The 26,289-nt window shown below is 33.4% G+C and overlaps 2 protein-coding genes across 2 annotated transcripts in view; one reads left to right on the forward strand and one right to left on the reverse strand.

Moving 5' to 3' along the window:
• The window catches only part of LOC144852502 (mitochondrial 2-oxodicarboxylate carrier-like), a 163,414-nt gene that overhangs the window by 102,770 nt on the left and 34,355 nt on the right, over window positions 1-26,289 (forward strand). The window lies entirely within an intron of this gene.
• Window positions 354-25,439, reverse strand: LOC144852504 (ribonuclease Oy-like). Its single transcript, XM_078710346.1, has 8 exons — window positions 25,231-25,439; window positions 12,056-12,128; window positions 10,221-10,273; window positions 7,736-7,808; window positions 7,332-7,399; window positions 6,604-6,717; window positions 2,580-2,688; window positions 354-1,617 (listed from the first exon to the last, which is right to left on the reverse strand). Exons 1-8 carry the CDS (start codon window positions 25,320-25,322, stop codon window positions 1,447-1,449), a joined length of 753 nt encoding a protein of 250 aa, XP_078566472.1. The 5' UTR covers window positions 25,323-25,439; the 3' UTR covers window positions 354-1,446.

The following is a 26,289-nucleotide window of genomic DNA, read 5'->3' on the forward strand; positions in this document are numbered from 1 at the left end:
GAATGTTAAGAAGTAATACTTTGTATAATGTTCAGTAACTATACAGAAAACAATGCAAACAGATGGTTTAACAAAAAATGCTAAATGAAATATAAATGAATGTGATTTAACAAAAATAATGCCAGTAATGGTAGGTTACTAAATGTTAAAATTATAAATGATATTAAAGAAGAAAAATAATGAAAAAAAGTTAGAAAATTATTAATCATTGAATGAATAAAGGTGGTGGTGAACCACAAAAGATAAAAGGGGTTAGGTTTTGGAAGCACAGCAATATGAAAAATATTGCTTCCGCACACATAATTAATTTAGCCATGTCGTGTATTTAAACAAAAAGACACAACACACACATGTTGAAGTTAATAAGTAAACATTTTTTATTAAAGAAAAACACTGACATTTTTAACTTTAACGTTGAACCTAAAAAAAGTTGGTATGTTTTTTATGACTTAAAACAAGCATTTGACCTAATTAATCATACTATGTTCCTCTTATATAATGCTTATTTCTTAATAATAAATTTGGTAAATGTAGATTAAATTACTTCTATAATTATGTAGAAATGATGATAAATCCAAACTGATAACACAGTGCTTTTTTAAATTAAAATAATACAGTTTATTTATCATACTGAAAATGGTTGCTTTCCTCTGTGACCTCTTTATAGTAATTAATGTAATTATATTTAAACATTCAACTGATTTTACTTAGTAGCAGTGAATCAACACTTTCTTATAAGAAATTGAATATAACTAACATTATACATTAAAGTATGTTAAACAGAAAAACACAACATAGATTCTGGCATTTTTTCTTATTTCATTTTATACATATTGTCTACATTCAATCATCATTTTTTTTTAATCATGTGTCCCCAAGAGTATTCTTAAAATTGGAGAAATAGCCATTTTTATGGAATCTATTCCCCACACAATATTAAACTATGCTGGATAACTTTTTTTTCCATATAAAAATTTACCTTAAAAAAAATAGTTTATGGAATATTACAAAATAAATTGTAGCACTGCATTCTTTAATTTGACAAAACCTTCAGAGCTTTGGGTTAAAGATGTATTGTCCCCCTGAAAATATAATTCTTAAAAATTTTGTTTTGTTTTGTTGAATCTTCCATTTTAATGTAACATAATAGTTATCCACTTTGACCAAAAAAAATTGGATCGAAAAAAAATGTATTACCTGAAAGAAATGTAATTTAAAGCAAAAAATGGTTTTTGGTTGAATTTAACCATTTATTTTGTCATTTTACAAGTGAAAACATTATTTTTTTCGGGTTTCATTTCTATGGAAGTAATTAACTTTATTAAAACTACAAAATAACATATTCAAAGTCTGATTTAATTAATCTTCATTTTTCATGTTTTTGGGGGACAATACATCTTTAAAAAAAAAAAGGATGCATTTCTTTGGTATTTCATCTTGTTTCTTCTAATGTACAAAAAACCTGTACTCATTCAAAGGTGGATAGTATATATCTTTCTTTGAGCTGCAGTTACTTAGGTATGTCAATCTCTTTTGTGTTGAGCCTGGGCAATTCCTCAGAGTGAAGTTCATGTTGTAACATATCTCAATTTGCTGCAGAACCACTTGTTCTTTATTCTTAATTCATAAACAAAAAACCACAATAATTATTTAAAATAGTATTAAAATATACGGACATCTGATAAAAATAACAACACCTTTAAAACTTACAATGTACATTTTTATTGCTGTACTTAAAACATGTATAAACATATTTTTTTAGTTACCTATCTTCATCAGTGATAAATTGATTTGTTATACACATTAAAAACTGTGATTAAACGTCTCCGGAGACAACAACAATAAGAATAATAATCAAACATTTATAAATAATATAAATATATTTATAAAGTCCTCAAAATTGTTTTATCAAAGGCACGTCCTCAAATTTGCTAAATAAGTAAGTTATTAAATTAATTTTAGATGAATCAAAAGTGGGTGAATGTTTTAAATACAGGATATTTTTGCAGTAAAAAAAAGTGTAATTTGCTCAGTATTTCTGCATTGAACTTTCATTGTAAAATTATTATCAGATACTTTAGTTGTGCTTGCTACATTGATTTCAAAATATCTAATAATCTTAGAAATTAAAAATTGGTGATATATGAAAATATTGATTTACTTCTAGCAAGAGTCATTTATAGTTCAAATGATATAATATAAATTTTGGAGCAATGATGATCAATTCAAAATGTTATGTATAATGTTAATTACTGCGAAGCAGTTTTGCATCAGGGGGTTAAGGAATTGGTGAGGTGTTTGCCTTACTCTGAACACAAAAAAAAAGGGCTCAGTAGTAATAGCATGGAAAACATCTGACCAATTATCTAGCTCCCTGATGCAAATCTACATTGAAGTAGTATTATCATGCTGTTTGTGCAGTACTCGCTGCTTCCTTGGGATCAAATCTAACCCTAAGCATCAGTGTATGCCTGATGGTCTAGAGGTATGAATGCCAGGCTGGTGATCTTGAGGTTTTGGGCTCGTTTCCCAATTTCGAATGATTTAAATCAAATTCAATTAAAAATTGTTGAACTTACATAGAAGCACAATACTTTTGTTGTTACATTGAACGCCTTAAACAAAACACTGTTAATATTCGACAGTGAATAATTTCTTCCAGGCAAAATATGTCCAGATTCAAGGACACTGAAAAAAAAAAACAATAATCAAACATTTATATAGCGTTAAAACATTAGGTATTCAGGTGCGGATAAACAGGCTTTAACCCCTTAAAATGTCTTTTTACCTCTTTAAAAAAAAATAGAACACTGACTAGGCTACACATTGAATGCAAATCAAATCAAAACACCATCGACTCTGTCAAACAATCAACGGTTCCCGGCAAAAACAGTATGATCGTATTGTTTAATTACTCTGCAAGTGATACATAGGAGTGTCATTTCCGGGCCTAGTCATTTGGGAGGTGCCATTTCATCCTGAATTTTATTTGTACCATCATTTACCTAAATTCACTTAGCCACAGACCCCACTATACTTACTGCCCCTGGGTATTGTACAAGGAATCATTGATGAAAGTTTGCATTATAAATATATACCTAGTTGTAAGTTAATAAATTTCTTAATCAATTAGTACTACACTTAGGGTGTAAGCTCCCGGATCTGTTAGTTGTATACTGTATTCAAGAGACCAAAAGGTGGGTGTTTGTTCAAAAGCAAGCATGCAACAACGGAAAATTAAACTAGATTTGAACTCGTCACTATGGACGAGTTAGGTTATCCCGCCGCGCAAACGCCACGTGCAGGTCATACGTTAGAATATTGCGCACAAAAAAACGATTATGCCATTGTGACTGAAGAAAATAAAATGTTAGTGTGCCCTCTATTTTGTGTCAGTATACACTATATACTGTATACATACTACATACAGTGCAGAATAGGTGGAAATAAGGGAACCCGCCTTTTATTTCAATTTTTAACATGATGACGTCATCATAATGAAACACGTAGATAACAATTTTGGAAGGAAATTATCTGAGAAACAACATATTAACGTGTTGAAGAAATTTAGATATGTAGAATATGATGCGCGCTCTTTTAAATGTCATGAACTATGACGCAAAATATGAAAATACGACTGTTATAATTCAACTGGCCATATGATGGCGTCACAACATCCGATGCGCAAAATGTGTACATGAATTCGTATCTACAATGCAACAGTTTCCAGAAAATGTTTTTATCACGAGTATCACTTTTCATTCTGAGGAGCTATAACATATTGAAATTTATTGAAATGATGAAAATAAGTGACCAAAGTTATTCATGCTTTTGCACATGATGACGTCATAAAAATGTTTAAATTGTTAAATCATGTGAAAGATAATTGATTGACCTAGACAATTTCAAAATATGAGGGAAAATGGAATATGGATAAGTGGAGATGCGCTCTATTAAATGTGATGAGCTATGACGAAAGAGACAAAAATCCTATATTTTATATTCGAGTGGCCATACGATGACATCACAATGTCCGGTTAGCCATATTGATTCATGATCCGATATCTACAACTCATCAACTTCCAGAACATGTAATTAAAAAAAAGTTCACCATGTAGTTTAGAAACTATGACTTTTTTTAAAAAGGCATAATTTTGACGAATTTTTTAACTTTTTCATCAAAAACGTGTGCGAATTGTTAAATTCGAAGTGCTCGTATGACATGGTTTTAAGTCGAAATTGTTTAAAAGTTGGTAAAATTACTAGAAAGGCTGAAAAAACATAATTCACCCGAAAAAAGATGTTTTTAGCGTTACAGGCTCGTAAAAATTTGCTCTCGCTTAATTAACTTGCTTAAAATGACATGAAACGTGTAGAAAGTTGATTAGAAATTGATTTTTCGCATTTTTAATTTTTAAACTTTCTGTGAAGCATGCCATTTTTTTTCCACAGAAAGTTAGCGCATGATATAAATTAAAATTTTGCTAAGTTTCAATTGAAATTGTTGTATGGTTTTCGATCTATGTTAAATACGCGAAATTCATAAAATCATGCGTAACTTACGCTGCGCGACGCTAAAGTCATATAACGAAGTTTCTTGCACATCTACAGGTCAATCTTATGACAAAGTTATACAATTTTATATTGGCCAGAATTAGAGATACGCTGCGAACAAAATTTGTGGAAAGAAAAAAGAATATAGAAAAAAAAAAGAAAAAAGATCCTGACAAATAACAAGGGGTTATCCGCCAAGTGCGGATAACCAATGAAATGTTTAAAGTAATCATTTAAAACCGATTGAAATTGTATGACTAGAAAAATATCATTTAAAAGTGTCTTTAATGTAGTTTCGCTATGTCCAGCTTTGTAGGCAGATTAAAAAACTTCAGTAATGATAATAAACTAAATTATGCTTTGATAATGTACCAGTTAAGCTTGGTTCTCACTACAGATGCAACGAAAGGACGTAACGCAACGTAAGCGATATATTATTCGAACATTCGCTTGTCATTGGTCAACTTGCTTGCATTGTGTCTACGTCTTCGTGTTGCGTCCTAATGGGAACCAAGCTTAAATAAGTGTATCAATATCAACATGTTAGTGTCAATATAGCAAATTCCATTCATGATATGATTTTCTGACCAAACATATTGTATCAATGTGATGAACTGGCCTGGGAAAGGTCATTAAGGCAAAGGTGAAACGACAATGTTTCCTTTGCATTTCCTTCTGATTTGAAAATTAACCAATTGATTTGGAACACAGGGTTATAAACCTAAAGGATAAATTACAGCAGTACTAAGTGACACAATAAAATGACATTGAACAATTTCCCTATGATCCAATGGCCTATTTAAAAGATATTCATTCAAATACAATGGGAAGTTTACGCCCTAGGTCATATCATGGATCAGGTTCATGGTCATACCTTGTGCTGGGCTAGCCTGTGTTTTCCTAATTTGATGATGCAAAATTATCCATGAATTTGTGAGAATGTTTCCCATGTCGCTCCAGTATATTTACAAAAGTTAGAGGTTGTATATTGCTGTTATTTTAAACAGCAATATACAAGAATATACAGCAAAACTAGACTAATGTCTGGTTTAAACAATTCAGAGAGTTTCAAGTCATCTAAATTTAGAGAAATTACTCTATTTTTTATTTTAAAACAAAATTCGCCCAAGGCCATATGCTAGGCCTACTGACAGAATAAACAATTCAGAGAGTTTTTTTTGGGAACAGAAATTGGTCTAAATATCGTGATTGTTATATTATATTATACGGTATATTCCAATATAATGTAACCCATTTCTGCTGCCTTCAAAATATACCATATATTTTTTGACCCATGACATGAGGTGATAGTTTGCTGTGCTTTCCTTAAATTCCTCCAGCACACGTGGGTAGCAAGGGACAACATGTGGATGGAGAATACTGTAAAAACAGTTTATACTATACAAATGTGCGGAGGACTAAAAAGGGACACCAAAGTTTATAAACTCAAATGGAATGGCAAAATTCGGGATTGACTTGTCCCCAAAACATGCTAACAGCAAACTATTAAAAGAATAATGTCTGTAAGAACCTAAAATTAAAAATGAAAAGATAGGTCAAACAAACTTCCAGCTCATGAATGGTAGTTTTGGTAAAAAAAGTACAATTTTAAGAACACCACCCAAGAAGTACTTTTAGCAGAAACGGGGTAGCTTAAAATAAGGTATATAATAATAATAATACCATATTTTGAGTCATTTTCAGCAGAAACAAGCCCAAAGAGTTATTCGAATTTTAGAGAAATTATTTACTTGCCAACCTCGGCCAAGGCCATAGGCAAGGCCTACTGTATGTATGAGAGATGCTTGTATGTGAAAGTGAATGTAATCAGGGTGGGATCATACTCAAGGTGGTAGTACCTGAGGGATATGGGTGTGTGCATAGTACATGAATAAACAAGACATATTGGTGTAGCCTGAATGGCAGATTTTAGGCAACCTGGATGGGAACATTGCCATAGAGGAACACATTTTGAGCTTTGATTCTATTGCAGTTGCCAATCTAGTTCTTTATTACATTACATAGCAGATTTGCAAAAAATGTGCATACTTAGTCAGACTCAAGTTATTATGTAGATCAATTCCTTTCTGGAAATAGTTGAGTTCACCATTTATTGTTGAATTGTTCTCACCACAGGTTCCGTGTTTGCACCACTCATGTTGCCTAGAAAGTAAGAACATCTAAAAATCAACTAAAATCCTTTTTAAATTGTATTGTTATATTTGTATAATTATTGGGATGACATAACTACAAAACACAACAGGAACTCCTGTCATTAATTACTGTATTTTTGTATTTTGTTAAAGTTAAAGTTAAACTTAACAATACATAGCCTGTAATAAAAACAACCAACAAAAGGAACTAACTGCTAAAATTTGAAAATAGTTCCTTTCTGTAAATTAATGGATAAGAAACTTCCTCACTGAGTTTGTTAAAGCAAACAAGATCCTCAAAAGTAAACAAGTAGAAGTTGTAAGCAAATATGGTAGCGAATAACACAAACCTCAGTTCAATACCATAATTAAACATAGATCAATTATTTGTAGGTCTACGTGCCCATTTTTGTTTTTATCGATTTATTCTAATGTTAAAATTTATGAATTCATTTATCTAATTTGCTGGTCTGTTTTTTTAATTGTGAAGGGCATATAGGCTTTTGCATTGCTCCTATCAATCAAATTATTATTTTTATTTTTATGTATTTTATACTATGATGCGTTGCCAAATATTATCAAATGAAAAAAATGAAATAAAAGCCTTTATGAAGAAATAGTTACCAGAATACTGTAAATGGATTCTCCAATATTAGATTTGGCCATGTTTGGTTCAGTTGTTTTACCAAAGGCTGCCAAAAAAATATATTATAAATTAAGATAGCTTTTAACAATGTGTTCATGTATTTATATTGACAGTTGGCCTTGTGATCTAAATATTGAGTTTGATAATAGATGTCATTCAAATTATTGACACACAACTTTTAACAAATATCTGCATATTGCCCGGCTCTTCATATTTAAATTCAACTAAATTCATTTGTCATGTACATGAAGCATTAACTACAGGTCACATGTAAAAAGCAAACAATGCACACACACACCTGACATAATTCCAAATACAGTTACACAATATGTTTCAAAAATTGAAATTACACTGAATAATTCTGAATCAGTTCATTACTTACAGTTATAGCCGAATCATTAAATATTTGTGGAGAATAGCAGTATTCTGGATTTATTCCATTTTCCAGTGATGGCCTATAAAAAAACAACAAAATTTACCATTCAGGCAAATATAAATAAACAAAACTCCATTATCATTATGAAAAATAATAACCCCCATCAACTATGCTCCAAATTAACGCAACCCCACGTCAACTTGGTACTCAGACGTTTTTTGCGACCGGACAATTCTTCGACAGGACATTTGACCAACAGGAAACTTCGCCTACAGTACATTTAGCCAACAGGTCAATTCGCCAACAGACCATTGGCCAACAGACAATTTGCAGACATGGCAATTTTCGCCGAAAACCTTACGCAGTTCATTAGCACATACTATTACTTACAATACTATTTCTATAATATTTAAAATGCATTGATCCGGCACTCACAATAGTTTGTGGTAACAAAGGATTGTTCGCTTTGTTGTTTCCCATCTTGTCATCTTGTATTATGTGTGTCAGTATATCGAAAAGTGTATTCCCCCGCACATAGCAAAAGAACTGGTCATATCGACTCATGTGTTGCCGCGTTTTTGATTCCGCGCTTCGATGGAAAGTGTAGACGCAATTGTTTGCTAAACTACGTTGTTATGCAAATGAATAGAATGTTGCCGTCATCCGTTATTGTTTAGGTGCTCATGTGGAAACTCCCTATTTCATAATTTGATGATGCTATGGCTTTTTCTGCTGACATTTTGCAGGTATGCACATGTTCAGTGGTGCTTTGCCTCTTGTGGTACAGGTTGCTTGCCTGCTTGTGTTGCAGGGATATGTTCATCTAACCTGTCATTTGTCCTATTTAGTAAACATATTGCTAATATTTTCCCAAGAACCGACAGAAGTATGATGGGCCTGTTATATTTTGGTGGACCCTTTTTCTTGGCTGGTTTTGGAATTGGGTGTAATATGACTTGGTTATATAGTTCTGCTATGTGATTAAAAACATCCATATGTGCATGTTTTGCCATTTCATCATATACTTGGTCACTTCCTGGACTTTCATTGTTTTTTAGGCTTTTGTCTGCTTTGTCGGGTGTAAATGGAGACTTCAACTCTTGTTTTCATTTAATTTTAGATTTGTTACTGCCTGGTACATTCTGTTTAAGTCGTCTAATTTTTCAATTTCAGCTATCTTGTCTTTTAGTGCGTCTTCTTACTCTTTGTTAAGTTCAGTATGAATATTCTTCATGATTTTATTTCTTTCTTTTTTAAGTTTAGTTTTCATTTGTTTGTCATTTAGTTTAAACATCCGGACATATTGCATCATTTTTAATGGTTAATTACATGTGCCAGAAATTGTTTATATATATATTGACAGTTCAGTAGTAACACAGGAAGTTTCTCATGTTTTATAAACGAAAATAAATTTTAAATTGGAATGAAATGCATCAAACTAGTCCCTTTTACAGTTGGAGCATAGTGCATGGTCCACTATCATCTTCAAGAAGATCGGACATTCATCATAAGTAAATTTAGTCACCATATTATCTCACTTTGAATTAAAATTTTTATTATATTCTATTCAAGGAAGTAATATAGTAATAATGTGTTGAATTGAATTGGCAGTTTCAAATGGACGGTTTCAATGTCTTAATACCAAAATATATAAAAGATATATTCCTAGTAAAGTTTAAATCATTGTTATTGCTATTTTAATGTTTCCGGTGTTCGTAACATGTTTAAACGTTTTCAATTTAGTTCAAAACTCATATTATAAGTGTATTGATGACCATAAATATTGTCGGAAAAGTATCCTGTCTGCAAAATGTAACCTTTCGAGCTATTGTCTGCCTAGTTATCAATTGTATGTCGGCCAACCGTATAAATGACAGAAAAATAGCATCAGCAAAGTTGTCTGTCTGTTGTCTGTCAGTTGAGTGTCTGTCGGCCAATTGTTTGTCAGCAAAATGTCCTGTTGGCAAAATGTACGGACGGTGAAAAGTCTGTCGGTCAGTAGTATGTCTGCAAACCCAAAATGTCCAGTCACCCGTCAACTCGGCCTCAAACTAAACAGTCAGCACGGCCCAATAAAGTATGGAACACATAGAGTGCAACAAAATGAAGGGATAAATATCAACAGTATTACATTTTCTTTGAAATTTTTGTCCTGTATGCACAGAAATAATATGTCCCATAAAATAACGTTAATAATATAATAAGTATTGTAATTTGACCAATCTTTTTTTTTAAATGGACTAAATTATTTTTAAAACGGATCCACTTAGACTAATATAGGTGTAGGCCTAAATTTATTAGCCTATTCACATTTTTAATTTATTAGTTAATAATGGTTTACATTGTTATTATTAATCATAAGCTAATGATTTAATAAGTACTGCATACTACAATACTTTACACTTCAGTATACTGTATTATACATTTTGTAAAATTGTAAATATCTTTGCCTTCCATAGTTCCATCATAACAGTGTAAAATTAGTACTTACCAAAGGCCATGTATAGTCCAGGTTTTTACATCACTTGGTATAACACATTTGTTCTAACAAAGAGACAGACATATTCAATTTGAAGTAAATCCTTACTTTTTTTGTATCTACCTATTTAATGAACACATTTACTGCACTTTCACTGTGAATCCCACCTCTGTGCAGAGATTTTTTTTAAAGAAAAATCATAACAAATTTTTAAATACATTTTAAGAAAGTACTAAAAAGGTTTGATTTAAAAAATAAAAAAATAACTTTTACAATTGATTCGATTTTGTTTGGAGATATTTTCGCAATGTTTTTCTGTTAATACAATTATTATTCTTACAAAGTATTTAATTTATAAATGTAGAATTGGTAAAACTCTGCCAAGTATTAAGGCTTTAAATATTTGTTTAAGAAATTATTTAATGATTTTAAGGTATATTGCAAGGCAAAATGGAGAATCAAATGATTTTGAGAAACAATGGTTAGACTTTATTAATTTATTGTAAAAAAAAAAAAAAAAGGTTTGATTTTTTTCAAAAGGAAAATCATAATACACAGCCTTGAAGTAGAAACTAGGACATTTGGGCGTTTTTGTTTTAACAAGATCCTAATAGAGAGGTTTCGCAATCTTACGAATACGATAACGAAAACGGATACGTCACGCACACGTATTCGTTTTCGTAAGCCAGTAAAAATCTGTTTCGCATGGCAACGAAATATTGAGGGCGCCGTCCAAAATATGACTGCGATAAATTTGAGCGAAGCGCAGGTACGTGTTGCTTGGTGCTTGGCTACCTAGGCCTAGCGTAACATCAAAGCGAGTGAGGACTTTAAAAACTGCTATTTATCAAAATTGACCTGGCATTTTAGTAAATTACTTTAGTAAATTACTTTCAATAAATCTATAATTATATTATAATCATGAATCATTCCTGATTCAAATGCAAAATGTGCAAAATAGATCAAAAACTATATTCGTTTTGTAGTTACGAATATGACTGGTGATATTCGTCAACACGAATACGCTTTACGAATATGAATTGGGGATCAGCTCAAAAGTTTCACAAATGTGTGACGTATCCGTTTTCGTTATCGTATTCGTAAGGTTGCGAAACCTCCCTATTAACAATCAATTTACAGTTACAAAAAACATTGAACATTGTATTATAATTGAAACAGTCCTACTAAACACCACCAGATACCTACCAGAGCAACAAATCCTACCACCAGAGAGCAACCATCTGCTTGGAATTGATTATTAATGTTATATTATAAATTTCAAAGCTTAATTATATCAGAAACTGATAAAAAATTGAAGTTAAAAGTGAATTTCTCGCATCACAATTCCAGAATCGAATGCGTTTGATCATCATAATAATAACGAAACGAATACGTTCATCCGTGTCTCTTGTGTATTGTATTCAGTGCTGTATGTTCACACAATTTTTCTTTTTTGTAGTAGAAATGTATTCTTTTTTTTTAAATGTATAGTGTACAGAAAAGAATTTCTGATTTTATTTGACCAAATAAATGCTGTGAGAGTGTTATTTATTTTGAAATGTTATAGTGTACAGAAAATAATTTATTTAACCAAATAAATGCATCGGTAACGCCTCACAGTTGACCACTGAATACAACACACAAGAGACACAGATGAACTCGTTTGTTTCGTTACTATTTATGGTGATCAAATGGATTTGATTCTGGCATTGCGATGGCGAGAAATTCACTTTTAACTTCAACTTTATACCATTAGTAATCAATTCTGGTGGTAGGATTTGTTGCTGTGGTAGGTATCTGGTAGGTATCTGGTGGTGTTTTGTAGGACCCTATGAAATAAAACTTACATTTTGAGCAGAAACTGATATGCAAAATGATGGTGGCCAATGCTGTGAAAATGTTAGGTAATCCCAATCATTTCTTAAAGAAGAAGAAGAGAAGAAGATAACATAAAAACTTTAGATCGATTTTAGGATTTTGATTAATTAATGGGAATATTTCTAAAAGACGTCGTGGAATCGTTGGAAAAAACATAATTGACTTGACTGTCGAAGTTTCGTATTGCTGCCTGGCTGTCGCCTTGTTGATATATAACCTTTCATCATTCACCTCATGCCATTATTTGTACCACTACACTCATAAACATCATTATTTGTATACTGTATTACTTGAAGATGAAAAATGAAGATTAATATTTTAATCAGCTTTTTGAAAAAAAAAAAAGATTTTTCCAGGACAATATGGTTTTTTAATTTTGAAATTTCTTCAAATTGCTCATAACATTAAATAATGCTGTGTATAAAGTTCCGGCAGAATGAACACACAATTTTTGACTGATTAGCTGGCTTAGTCTTGTGGTACTGCGGATAGGGATCTAGTGGTTTTGTAGGTTCAATTCTCAATCATCATCTTTACTCATCATCGTCTTTACCCACCATTCCTAGAGATTTTTTTTATAGGTTTTTGGCCCGATCGTCTCAGAGTCAGCGTAGGCCTATGTTGGATTCTGTGTATGTAACAATGGGCAGTTGAGTTCCAGTGCCAGAACCCTAACCCCACCATTATTAATATTATGATGTGCAGCGATTTTATTTTCAAGTTAGGTGCGAAATACAGCGTGTATACAGTGTAGTAGTCGGATTCTAGTCAAGGCACCCCATCGCAAAGTTGCCCCTCGCAAAGTCGCCTCTAAACGTTAAAATAGTTTACAAGTGCGTAAAATTACACAATTCATATTCTTGGGCAATTTGAACACAAAATAACACGGAACGTGTAGGCATAAAAAGGGTAAGCCCCGCCGTGTATTACCAGTAGTCTCAGTTCACAGTACATTGATCGGCAACGCTCCCATCACAGAGAGGAAGCCCCGAAGTAATTACTTCACTGTCGCGCACACTTAAACGATGCGCTAGCTCACCAGCGGGGAAAACCCGTAATTGCTCTGCATTGCTCCAAATTTTACAATGATGTCGATCGCATTCGAAAGCGGTCTCGTTTAATTTTGGTCGCGATAAAATCTAAATTATTTTTACTTTGGTATGAATATTTATTATTAATAATTAAATTTTTTTTATTTTTTATTTTACAGGTCTAGGAGAAATATGTGTGCCTTCAAAAATGACAATTTGTAAACATAGTTTAAGATAATAATATTATTCGGCATATGTTAACAGTACAGGTAGGTACAATTATAAGTAAGTAATTATTTAAATGTGAAATTTTATAGGGACCGAAGGTTAGCGCATAGAGACTATTTGTATTTTGCGCTATATAAATTAAAACCATTAAATCATTATGTCTTTTTTTTTTATATGCAAAAAAATATGTAAAACAATTCAGTTTACTTTTATTAAGTGGGTATTACAATGATGGAAACAACAACGGAAAGGCAATCCCATCATTATCCATTATAAAATTGCATCATATCACCAAATATGTCGTAAAAATGATGATGTGTGTGTGTGTGTATTCGTCGTATGTCCGTGTATGTATTATTCCGTGCCTCTTCACTGTCTTGTTTAATTTAAAATTAAATAAACACCCGATATGAGGATATTTATTAGGTTTGATAAATAGAATGTTCTATAACCAAAATAAAATGGTTGAAAGGAATTTGTTCAGTAAAATGATCATTATGCTGTTGATTAAAAGGCGACTCACAATTTCTGAAACCAGTCGGAGCTACGGTGACCTTTGACATAGGCAACATTTATTTATAATGCAACTTTTCTTTTAAATACAAATGATATTATATATAATTGACTGGTCTGTGTCTGGTGTAGATGTTTTAATTTTTGTATAAATAGACAGCCTTCACATCTCTTCAGATGTACACCAGACATGTGTTAACAAGTGGTACAAATTTAATGTGGGTGGGTAAATATTGTCTAGGTAAAAATGAAAATGTTGATGCTTTTTCACAATTTTCTGCCTGTAACCAAATTTAGAGCCATGTAAGACACAGTTAAAAAAAGTAAAAGGTCTAATATTTCTTTTAGGCAACCACAAGTGCTTCAACAATACATATGTACAATATACAGCATTTCTAATTGTTATTAATTACCTTTTAAGGGGGTCTAAAAATATAAATTAATTAGTTTGGTACAAAATTTGGTATTGACGTTTTCAGGGGTTTTCAGTATCATAGATACACTTATTATGAGGTAAGCTTTGGATTACGTTGTTGAATTTGATACTAGGGCATCAAGGGGATAGTTGCAATATGCTATTTAGGGGGTTACAGTACGCCACAACGAAATGTCCCATAGATCACTTAAATTGGCAAAACTGTCCTAATTAAAATTTTCAGCCAAATCCGTGATGTGACCCACACCAATTTTCAGAATATTGGTTGATTTGACACGGAATGACCCCATAGCACTCGCACATAGAATCGTCAGCCAATTGTACGCACAACCATAAAAACGTACAAAGCCTGGATTTTTTTTAAACTAATGTTGAGTTTGGAATGGCATGTGTCAAACATATGCATAGTACCGGCTCTCTGATTTTTATGGATGAAATCGATCCTAAGCTACAATCAATCAGTGTGAAACTTAACGATACACCGTCTATTCATGTCAAGACCAATCTAATCAGTGAATTCACTTTTGATGAATTATTACAAGCCAGGAAAGTCATATTTGAGGCTGCCAAGTGTAAGCACCGTGACCATGAAGTTACTCAGCATGGCGCCGGGACCGATACGGGGACGGACACCACCGGGGCAGTGAATGGTCCTACAAGCAAAACGCTAAGTACCTTTTCAACTTATAACTTAACTTTAAAGTCACGTAGATCAGTGGATATTGCAGCTGATGATATTAGAGAGCTCTGCCTATTTGGTCATCGTAATAGTTTTCCAAAATCTTGTTTGAGCTCTACAAGTCAGCCCAAATCTAAGATGTAAACAAACTACCACTGTTACCATAGGGACTGACGCCATTATACACGAACCCGTCACAGAACCTACTTTAACCTTGTCGACTATACTCAAAGCCATATTAGATGTCAAATCGAATATCAAATCACTTGATTGCAAATTGTCAGAACAAATATTAACAATTAATGAACAAATTTCTGTTCCATTATATGAAAGTGAAAAAATGGACAAATTAGAAAAGGAATGTTATGAACTCCATTCTACTATTGATATGCTTATGAGGTTTTCTCCTTTAACCGAAGAAGCTCTCGAAACAAAACAACATCCAACCATTGATATGGTAATTAGGTGTCCAAAGTGTACCGATCCTTGTAGATGCATGGACAAAACCAATCAAGCTGAACCACCGAGTAAAGCTAACAATAGCCCTATTGTATTAGTATCAGACGATACCAATGTTCAACCTGATATTGATCCTCGTACTGCGACCAAACAGTTGATTGATACTTTCTTTGATTTCTTAGATCCAGATGATCTTGATGACGAACAAAGAACAGTACCTATCCCGTCCACAACCGATAAATCAGTTGCTAAACCGATCTCATATTTGCAACAGCTTGATGAATATAGAAATAAACATAAACAGCTTAACACGGAAATGCTGACATATGCCGCTACTTTAGATGTCGCTTCTTCAAATCCTGCTATTGCAGATGTTCTTATTATCGGCCACTCGATGATCAAGCGACTTCAACCAAGAAAACTAAATAGAGCAACAAACATGAAAGTGATTTGCCGGACTATGCGAGGAGCAAAAGTCGAAGATATAGTCCTAAACGCCAAAAACCTGTCTAACAAGTTCGGTACTGATAAAGTAATTATACATGTCGGCACTAACAATACCTACGACAGTCCGGAGTCTATTGCTGCTAAGATCTCCTCTCTTTGCGAAATATTACAACCAAAAGGAGTAACAGTCTCATCGATGATCCATCGGAAAAATGAGTCGGCCTCTCAATGTAAGAATGTGAATGACACAAATCATCTACTGAGATCCATCACGAAGCGGAACAACTGGGGCTTTATCGATAACCGCTATATAAACCCTGATCACTTAGTCTCCGACGATGTACATCTCAACTCAAGAGGTGTCAGTTTGCTGGCCCAGAACCTAACCCGACACATCGCTAATCCGGATGAAGTTACGCAATGCGAAGCCACTTCAACTCCGCTTGATGGCGAATGCGCGTTCGACACCGATGTCCGGAAGGAAGCGATCGCGAAGCAATCGCGTAGTTGTCCTTTTCGGCTATCCCACCAGTATCAACCGACAAGAAACTGGACCCGATATCATCAACCAACACCGTCGATGATTCAGCCAAGAAAGTCGTATCGACACGCGAGACACCAAGACATCGAATGGAACCAACACCTCTCAACGGTCAGGAACCTGCTCAATCCATAGGATCACGGGGGTTCAAAGTAAACCTAAATGATGGTATTATTTTAAACCAAAGTTCGGGTTGTTTGCTCATTTGCTCATATCAATGTGAGGAGCATAATTAACAAATTTGATCATTTTAAAATATTGTTATCTAAAAATCCATTTGACATCATCTGTTTGAACGAAACATTTTGCGACCCATCTATCTCAGACGATGAGATTAATCTTTTCGGCTTTTCCATTGTTAGAAAAGATAGAAATCGCCACGGTGGTGGGGTTGCCATACGTACGAAATAGTCTGACGTTCAGTCATCGAGACAACTTAGAAACCAGAGAATAATAAGTTAAATCTAACTATAAATGACCAACTATTTTTTGAGGTGTTGCTTTGCAATATTCGTGGAGGTACAATAAAATATAGTTCAAGAAAAAATAAAGCCCTTCGTAATTTGGAAAAAGAATTAATTAATAACATAGAAGAGATGGAAAACGATCTCGCACAACAAACATTAGACATTACAGTCACAGAACACCGAGTAAAAGAAATTGAACAAAAAAAAGCACGCCTAGAAGACATTCGAAACGAAAAGCTAAAGGGAGCATTTATTAGATCTCGTGCTAAGTGGATAGAAGAGGCTGAAAAGCCAACCAAATTTTTCTTAGGTCTCGAGAAAACTAACTTTACGAACAAATTAATAGACGAATTAATAGATGAAGAAAAAAAAACTATATTGGACAATAAACTTATAATAAAGGAAGTTGAGCGTTTTTACAGTTCTTTATATAAAAAAAAAGATATAGAGCAAATAGATTTAAACGTATTAATAACAAACCAGAACTTCGAAAAAGTTTCAGAAGAAGAGTCTCAAAAGCTTGAGAGTGAATTGACCTTAGCTGAGCTTACAAATGCACTCAACAAAATGAAAAACAACAAATCACCTGGAACAGACGGCTTTACGTCTGAATTTTTCAAGATTTTTTGGGGGAAACTGGATGCTCTACTTCTTCGTTCTTTGAAATATGGCTTTAAAACTTGTAACCTTTCAGTCACTCAAAAACAGGGAGCAATCACTCTAATCCCAAAGGCGAATAAATCAAGAAAAGAATTAAAAAATTGGCGTCCTATATCTTTATTAAATGTTGCTTACAAAACTGCTTCATCGGCCATAGCAGAGAGGCTAAAATCTGTCTTTCCAAATATCATTAATGAAAACCAAGCGGGATTTATAAAAGGTAGATATATTGGTGAAAATGTTCGTATTTTATATGATATCCTCTCACTCTATGACGAACAAAACCTACCTGGTCTCGTATTACTGGTAGATTTCGAGAAAGCTTTTGATTCCCTGGCGTTCAAATTTATTGATAAGTGTTTGACCTTCTTTAATTTTGGACCAACTCTTAAAAAATGGTGTAGACTTTTTTACACGAATATCTCTTCATGCGTTCTAGTTAATGGACACCCCAGCAATTTTTTCAATATTGAAAGAGGTTGCAGACAGGGCGATCCGCTATCTCCATACCTATTTATTCTGGGAGTGGAAATTCTAAACATAATGGTACGCCAAAATATTAATATTAAAGGAGTAACAATTGATACCTCTGAGATTAAAATGTTACAATACGCAGATGACACTGCATTTCTTCTGGACGGCTCACACAAATCACTTACTGAATGCATGAGTACACTTTCAAAATTTGAAAAGATGTCTGGTTTAAAAATTAACATTTCTAAATCCAAAGCAATATGGTTTGGATTAAAAAAGTTCCCGAGTGAACAAATTAAAACTAATTCAAATCTTGACTGGTGTGATAAAGGCCGTTTTGATTTTTTGGGTGTTACATTTGACTTAGAAATAAGCAAAATGACTAAAATAAATGTTGAAGAGATAACGGGTAAAATTAGGTCTACTATCAATGTCTGGCGTAAGAGAAATCTTACTGTGTTGGGAAGATTAACTGTGTTAAAATCTTTAATATTATCAAAACTTAATTATATTTTTACAATGTTGCCAAACCCTACTACAGCTTATCTAAGTGAACTTAATAGGATGTTTTTTAATTTTGTCTGGAAGGGAAAGGATAAAATCAAAAGAAATAAGCTAATTAGAGAGTATAAGGATGGCAGAATTAACATGATTGATATCTTCAGTTACATAAAGGCAGTTAAGATTAGTTGGATGCGAAGAATTCGTAACAACACTGGAATTCTCAATGTAGTTTTCAACAAAATATGCCATGGTAAAAAAACTGAATCAATCTTTGAATACGGCTCATGCATGATTCAGAGGCTGTCGAAAAATATGAACAATTTGTTCTGGAGAGATGTTCTCCATTCATGGTCCGAGTTTATTGCTATTCATAATTCAACAGCATCTGCAAACTATAACGTACTAAAAGAACCAATATGGTTGAATGATTCGATTCTAATCAATAACTTTCCAATTTTTTACACCAATTATTATGAGTGTGGCGTAAGGTTCATAAATAATTTAATCTCGGATAGAGGAACCTTGCTTAGTTATGAAAACTTCAAAACACACTATAAGGTGAAAAAAAATAATTTCCTTAAATACTATGGAATAATTGATGCAATTATAACTAAATACCCTTCTTTGGGTACAGAAATAAATACTAAATTACAAAACCCAATAAATTTACCCATACTTGAAACCATAACCAAACCCCAAACAGGATGTAAAGCTTTTTATAGTAAGTTTATTCAAAACAAAGACTTTAACTGTAAAGCTAAACAAAAGTGGGGTAAAATCTTAAATGTTGAATTCTCGGAACATGAATGGGAAGGAATTAATGCTGCAACTTTTAATGTGACCGACAACATAAAATTACGATGGTTCCAATACAGACTTAACAACAGTATCCTCACAACTAAAGTCTACCTTAAGATTATTAAGTACATCGACGAAGATAACTGCTCTTTTTGTAACATTAGAAGAGAAACAGTTTATCATTTATTCTGTAAATGTAATATCAGTAGATGGATAAGCAATTTTTTTTTTCAATGGTGTTCTCGAAATCTTGATATTCGCATATGTGTTTCGGAAAGTGAACTGCTTTTTAGTAATACACCATCCAATAGGATTAATTTACTTTTGTCAATACTAAAGTTGTATATATATAAGAGTAAGTTTTCGGGCCTCCTCTCACCCACCGGCCTCATAAGCTTTGTAAAATATTACTTTACAATTAAAAAGTTTAGATGTTTGATTAATAATAGAGCCGAAGAATGGGAAGAGTGGAGTGCCTGGGATAATCTTCTGTAACATAGATTTGTATCACTCTACTGACTTGATGTACACAATTGTATTTATTTTATAAGTAATACACCATCCAATAGGATTAATTTACTTTTGTCAATACTAAAGTTGTATATAAATAAGAGTAAGTTTTCGGGCCTCCTCTCACCCACCGGCCACTTACGCTTTGTAAAATATTACTTTACAATTAAAAAGTTTAGAGGTTGATTAATATAGAGCCGAAGAATGGGAAGAGTGGAGTGCCTGGGATAATCTTCTCTAACATAGATTTGTATCACTATTTTCTGACTTGATGTGCACAACTGTATTTATTTTATAAGAAGGTGTTTATATAGGAGAATTGATTATGTATACTTTTTCTTTTTTTACTCTGTCTGCTTTTTTTTGTATTCCGATGTATTAAAGAAAGATTGAAAAAAAAAACAAAAAAAAAACCAAAAAAAAAAAACTTAGAAACAGACGATGTCGAATGCATTTGGATAGAAATTAAGTATAAGCAAACGCGGCCTATACTAATCTGTTCTGTTTATAGACCTCCATCAAGTTCTACTGAATTTATAAACAAATTGAGTAACATTATGGAAAAAGCCGTTTGTGAATGTAAGCAAATAATTGTATTGGTGATTTTAATATCGATATGTCAGATGACAAAAACAGTGCCAGTCCTTTATCCACGTGCTTCGATCTGTTCCAAATGACGCAGCTTATACGCGATCCAACCCGTGTCACTAATTCGACCAAAACCACAATCGATCTTATTTTTAGTTCGAAACCCGAGCTAATAGATGAATGTGGTGTATTGCCTGTACTTATTAGTGACCACTACATGGTATACGGTATCCAAAATTGGAAACTTAATAAAAAAGAAAGCCGTTCTGTTGATTTTAGATGTTTTAAAAATATAGATTATGATTCGTTCCAATATGATCTCTTAAATACCCCATGGCAAAATGTTTTAAACTGCTATAGGGTTGAGGAAGCGTGGACTCTATGGCATTCCCTATTTATGGGTGTCATTAACAAACATGCCTTGGCTCGATGTTGAAATAACCCGACTTATGCGTCAACGTGATTGTGCACATGAAATCGCAAAACAATCTAATTTAGAAATAGATTGGATTGCATTAAAAAAACTACGGAATAGTGTAACCAACAACATCAGTATAAAGAAACAGGAATATTTCACATCAGCCATTGAAGCTAACAGAAGTGATTCTTCCATGCTGTGGAAGAAACTAAAAGAGGTTCTTCCGAACAAACAAAAATCTATCTAAAGATGGAAAGAACATTGACGATCATGTTGGCATTGCTGATACGTTCAATGAATATTTTTCCACAATTTGACATCGTGTGGCAAATAGTGACAACTTAGCACCGGAATTTGATATGGACAACAATGTCCGTAATTTACCACGTTACGAACCACCTCAACCGTGTATACCGCCTAATATTACGGAAGATTTTGTTCGAAAGCAAATATTATCCATGTCTGCTAGTAAAGCAACAGGTCCAGATGGAGTTAGTGTGAAAATGCTTAAAATAGCATCTCCGTATAATAGACCTATCATACAATCGTTAACGTATTTATTGAACCGCAGATTGGAAACATGCATTGGTCACACCCATTCACAAGGGGGGGGGGGGGGGGGGGTTTAGACAAATGCAATACAAACAACTATAGACCTATTTCAATACTACCGATTATATCGAAGATTTTAGAAAGATGGGTGCATGATTTGACTAATGCGTGTTTCCATGCTATGGAACGGGGAGAAATGAACGGCACTGTTTTCATTGATCTCAGTAAAGCGTTTGACTCGGTAAATCACGCAATCCTAATAGATAAACTTAAAAATGTACATATTTCAACTTCTGTAATTAAATGGTTTACGTCGTACCTAAGTGATCGAAGTCAATCCGTAATTATCGGTGGTAAAATATCAAAACCTCTGCCATTGAGCATTGGCGTACCACAGGGATCCATTCTGGGACCACTGTTATTTATCATTTATACCAGTGATCTGCCACATTGTATCCCTGTAAATTGTAATTTATTTATGTATGCTGATGACTCAACGTTAACGTACAGTTCCTCCAGCGTTGAAGATATTGAAGATAACTTAAACATAGCACTGGACAAAGTTAACAGTTGGGTCATTAGAAACAAACTTACAATAAATTCAAACAAGGCTAAATCCATGCTCATTGGATCCAAAAAGAAAATTTCCAATGTACAATTTAATGTTGCTATTGACAATACTGTAATTGTAAGAGAAACGAATTGTAAATGCCTAGGGGTAATTATTGATGAGACATTAAGTTGGACGCCACATGTTGAACATGTTAAGAAAACAGTTTCATCTAAACTGGGTATGTTAAAGCAGAGTACAGGGCTGTGTCCCCCGACGCAGTTTAAACACACTCTATGTAAGTTTAGTTTATAGGCCAACGTTGGACTACTGCTGTACAGCATGGGAAGGTCGGTACATATCCCACAATACTTTGCTTAACAAGTGCATGAAAAGAGCAGCTAGAATAATATTAAAGTGTGATTTTTTTACCCCATCATCTGATATGTATTCAAAATTGAACTGGCTCCCGTTTTCCGAAAGAGTCACATATAAAAAAGCCATACTCGTTTTTAAATGTCTCAACAATTTGGCACCCCCAGGCATGACAAACCTATTCAGTCCATTACCTCAATCTCGTGAAACAAGGCAGTCAACAGTTATGAAGTTAAGTGGGGCAAATATAAGGAACGATTTGCATATCGACTTGAGAACCGAGACGTCTGTAAATTTTTTCAAATCTAATTTGTATGATACAATGCATTAAGTACAATTAAGACCTTACTGTGTTCAAAATGAGAGGAGCTACGTTGCCCTCAAATTGTAATTGTATCCGAATTTATTGCTGTATTTTTATAGATTTTTTTTTTTTTTTTTTCAATATTTTTTTATTGTAATATATATAGTATACCGAAAAAAAAACAAAAAAAAAAAAACGTAAAATGCAGGGCCCCAATGGAAACCAGTTTTGACCTGTTTGGGCTACCCTGCGTAAATAAATGTAAATAAATAAATATATTGTTCAAATGTGAAAATAAATTAGACAACAATAAAATACATTTTTGTACTTATTTTGATTGTTTTGAGCAACAAATAAAGCATTAACTAATGATTTAAACATCACAATCAACAGCTGCGCTGTTAGACACGATAACCGAGCAAGAAATTGGATGCTTTTACAGTATCGGACACCGCTATAACCTTTTTATTGTGACGGTTTCCGGTACGATGCTGACAACCTTCGAACATAGGAATCTATTTTTAGACTAGGGGTACAATGTTGCCATGCCGAAAAAAATCAAAAATGGCAACTTATAAGCGGAAAACGATAATCTGATAAATAAACATAAATTGTGGAGAATAGCAACATTTCGGATAGTATGAAAATATATAATACGAGTTTTATTTTGATGTGCTGTTTGGTTAACGTTAGTGCATCGTAACATTGTGATAAAGTTGGGCTATTTTCATTATTTCAACAGAATCGCCACAGGCGGCAGTGCAAGTAGCGTTGGACAGCGAGGAGTGCAACTTAACGCTGGATGGAATTCCAAAAAAGTCATGGTTGATTTTAATTGCCATGATGGAAATACTGTTTATTATTTTAATTATTATTAATATTTCATTGTTTTACAAAAAGTGAATTATTGCTACAGTAGGCCTAAAGTTAGCTAGACCCACAGTAGGTCATTGCGTTTTTCAGTTAATAATAATTAATATACATATAGAATAGGCCTAGAGGCGAGGCCTAGTATTAAATTAATTGATTAGGCCCTGTACCAAGGCCTAAATATTTTCATAAAACATGCATATTTTTTGTATATTAGTTTAAAAAAATTATTAATAATTATATTAGGTTAGATTACACTTTTATAAATATATAATGTTTATACCAAGTTTGATGGTCATGTGTTATTGAATTTTCCAGTTACATCATTTATGCATATTTAATTAGGCTTTTTGCATAAAAATGCATATTAATTAGATAATTTGAATAATGTTGTACCTGTTACCTTGAAATTGTATTTAAAATAAAGACATATATGCAGACATAAACTGTGCCATTTTCTGTATTATTGAATATTGTACACTGAAGTTACATCAATTATGCATATTAATTAGTTGGACTTTTATTGGTTTTCCATTACATTAAAAACAAATATTTTAGCAGTTTTCATGAGAACGTAAAAATGTTTCAGGACATTACAGCTCCTACTTTTTTTTAAACCAAAGGTTTCCCAGTACACTCTTAGAAAAAGTTAATTCACAATATATACAGATTAAATTTTTACTTTTTTTAAGACTTTAATATTGGCAAAAAGCGATTTTGTAATTTTTTTTACCAAAATTGGCTGAAATCAGTATTGAACATAACTCAACAACCGGTAGTCCAATTTGAAAATGTTTTTCTGTTCCGAGTTCCTCTCACCAAGCTGCATCTTACAGTATAGGCTGTAAAATAGAAGCACTGAATACAATTTTAAAATGTGTGTGCTATGCCTATTATAATGTATACGACATTTAGCGCGATCAAAGTAACAACGCGATCGATATCAAACGCAACCGATATGATTAAAAAACAGCGTACTAGCTTCATACCGAAATAAATCCGTGGGGCGACTTTGTGATGGGGTGACTTTGTTTGCGATGGGCCGACTTCGTGATGGGGCGACTTTGCGATGGGTCGACTTTGCGATGGGGCGACTTTGCGTTAGGCTAGCTATATGAATATGAGGCCTGGTTACCAGGGGTAGTGGGACGATTCCGCCCGGGACGATTCGGCCTTGAGAAATGATTCGGCCCTGAGACGATTCGGCACACTTAAATTTATCGACTTTGATATGCATTTTATAAGCATAAAATAAGCTTTTTTCCCCAAACTTTATTTTCAGAGAGACTAGGCCTATGGGATGGGGTATTAATACTAGGGATAAAGATGCAATAAAGCAAACATTTTGAAAACATTGTCGAAAATGATCATTTTTTAGTCACGCGAACAATGTAAACAAGTTACGCCGCTTGGCGAATGAATGTACGAAATAAACAATGTTTTCGAAGTAAATAAATTGAATATAAAATTAGCCTAGGTTTTTTTTAGTAATTTATTTTATCAACATTGTCAATATCAATAAAATACGGATTGTTAAACACCTTTAAAAACTTGATAAATACAAAAAAAAAATGAATATGAATTTTGTCGTGAGTGAGACGTTTCGGCCCAAAAAGTGGGCCGTACCGTCCCACCAAAAGTGGGCCGAATCGTCCCGGGCCGAATCATCAATCAGGGCCGAATCGTTCCGGATTCGTTACCAGGTCAGGTGATTAATAATAATAATATAGGCCTACTTACGATGCCGTAGCAGAAGAATTTCCGCACGGAAATATTATACATGACACAAAAAGCACATTGAATGACAACAGTAGAAAATAAATCTGATACATTTTTAGTAGTGTGTAGAGAGGATATCTCAGGAGAAGAATATCGATGTGTATTTACAATGTCACCACATAAAACTGTCGTTACACCACCGCGGCTGTGTGTCTGCTGTCTGCGAAATCTGTACGGTATTTCACGTCAACAGAATAATATCACAAGATGAGTAATCCGCGGTTTTCCCTGTAACAATAATTGTCAATGCAGTAGGGCGCCGCCATAAGTCAGGATGTATACAACTTTTGTGATGGTCACACTATTACTTTATATAAGCCTGGACCACCGGTAGTGTTTTCATAATAAAAAATGTTATCCACTACATGCCAAATGTTTGGATATTAAATTGTTCGTTCCATGCAATTTATTTAGTAAAAAACTGCCGAATAAACAGTTCGCTTCATCAACCGGGCGCTAACCGGTCGTGTTGTTGTTTACGAGTTAACCAATGTTACTGTTAATCAATGAATACCAGCCATTAAGGTTAAATATCAACTCGGCGTAATTGCCTCGTTGATATATAACCTTTCATCATTCACCTCATGCCATTATTTGTACCATTACACTGATAAACATTCATTATTTGTATATTATTTTATAATAATTATAGCCGAAGTTGATAGTTGATTTACTGTCAGAGAGATGCAGAGAGATGGCGTAATCTAGATTGAAAAGTGATTCTAACACAGTGAGCTGTAAAGCCGAAGGCTAGAGGGCGTGCTCCAGACTGAAGTGATTCCAACAACAGGAGGGAACCACAAGATGGCGGCCGTAAATGCGGTGTTCAAAACAGTGAGATGGGCGTACTCCAGACTGAAGAGTGATTCCAACAGGAGAGGGGGAACCAACAAGATGGCGTTCAAAATGGGTTCAAAAACATTATTTAATATAAAAAATAATAATCTAATATAATACATTAAGACCACATAAATTACAACAATATTCTTGTCAAAGCACAGTATCCATGACTAGCTCTAT

The sequence above is a fragment of the Antedon bifida genome, chromosome 9, assembly GCF_963402885.1.
Source record: "Antedon bifida chromosome 9, ecAntBifi1.1, whole genome shotgun sequence".
Taxonomy (NCBI): domain Eukaryota; kingdom Metazoa; phylum Echinodermata; class Crinoidea; order Comatulida; family Antedonidae; genus Antedon; species Antedon bifida.

Excerpts from the sequence above, each read along its gene's own strand:
- LOC144852504 (XM_078710346.1), bottom strand. The coding sequence starts at position 25,322 with ATGTATCAGATTTATTTTCTACTGTTGTCATTCAATGTGCTTTTTGTG. Across the intron at positions 12,129-25,230 it reads AATTCTTCTGCTACGGCATC|AAATGATTGGGATTACCTAA; the intron begins GTAAGTAGGCCT and ends TTCTTCTTTAAG. Across the intron at positions 10,274-12,055 it reads TATCAGTTTCTGCTCAAAAT|AACAAATGTGTTATACCAAG; the intron begins GTAAGTTTTATT and ends TCTCTTTGTTAG.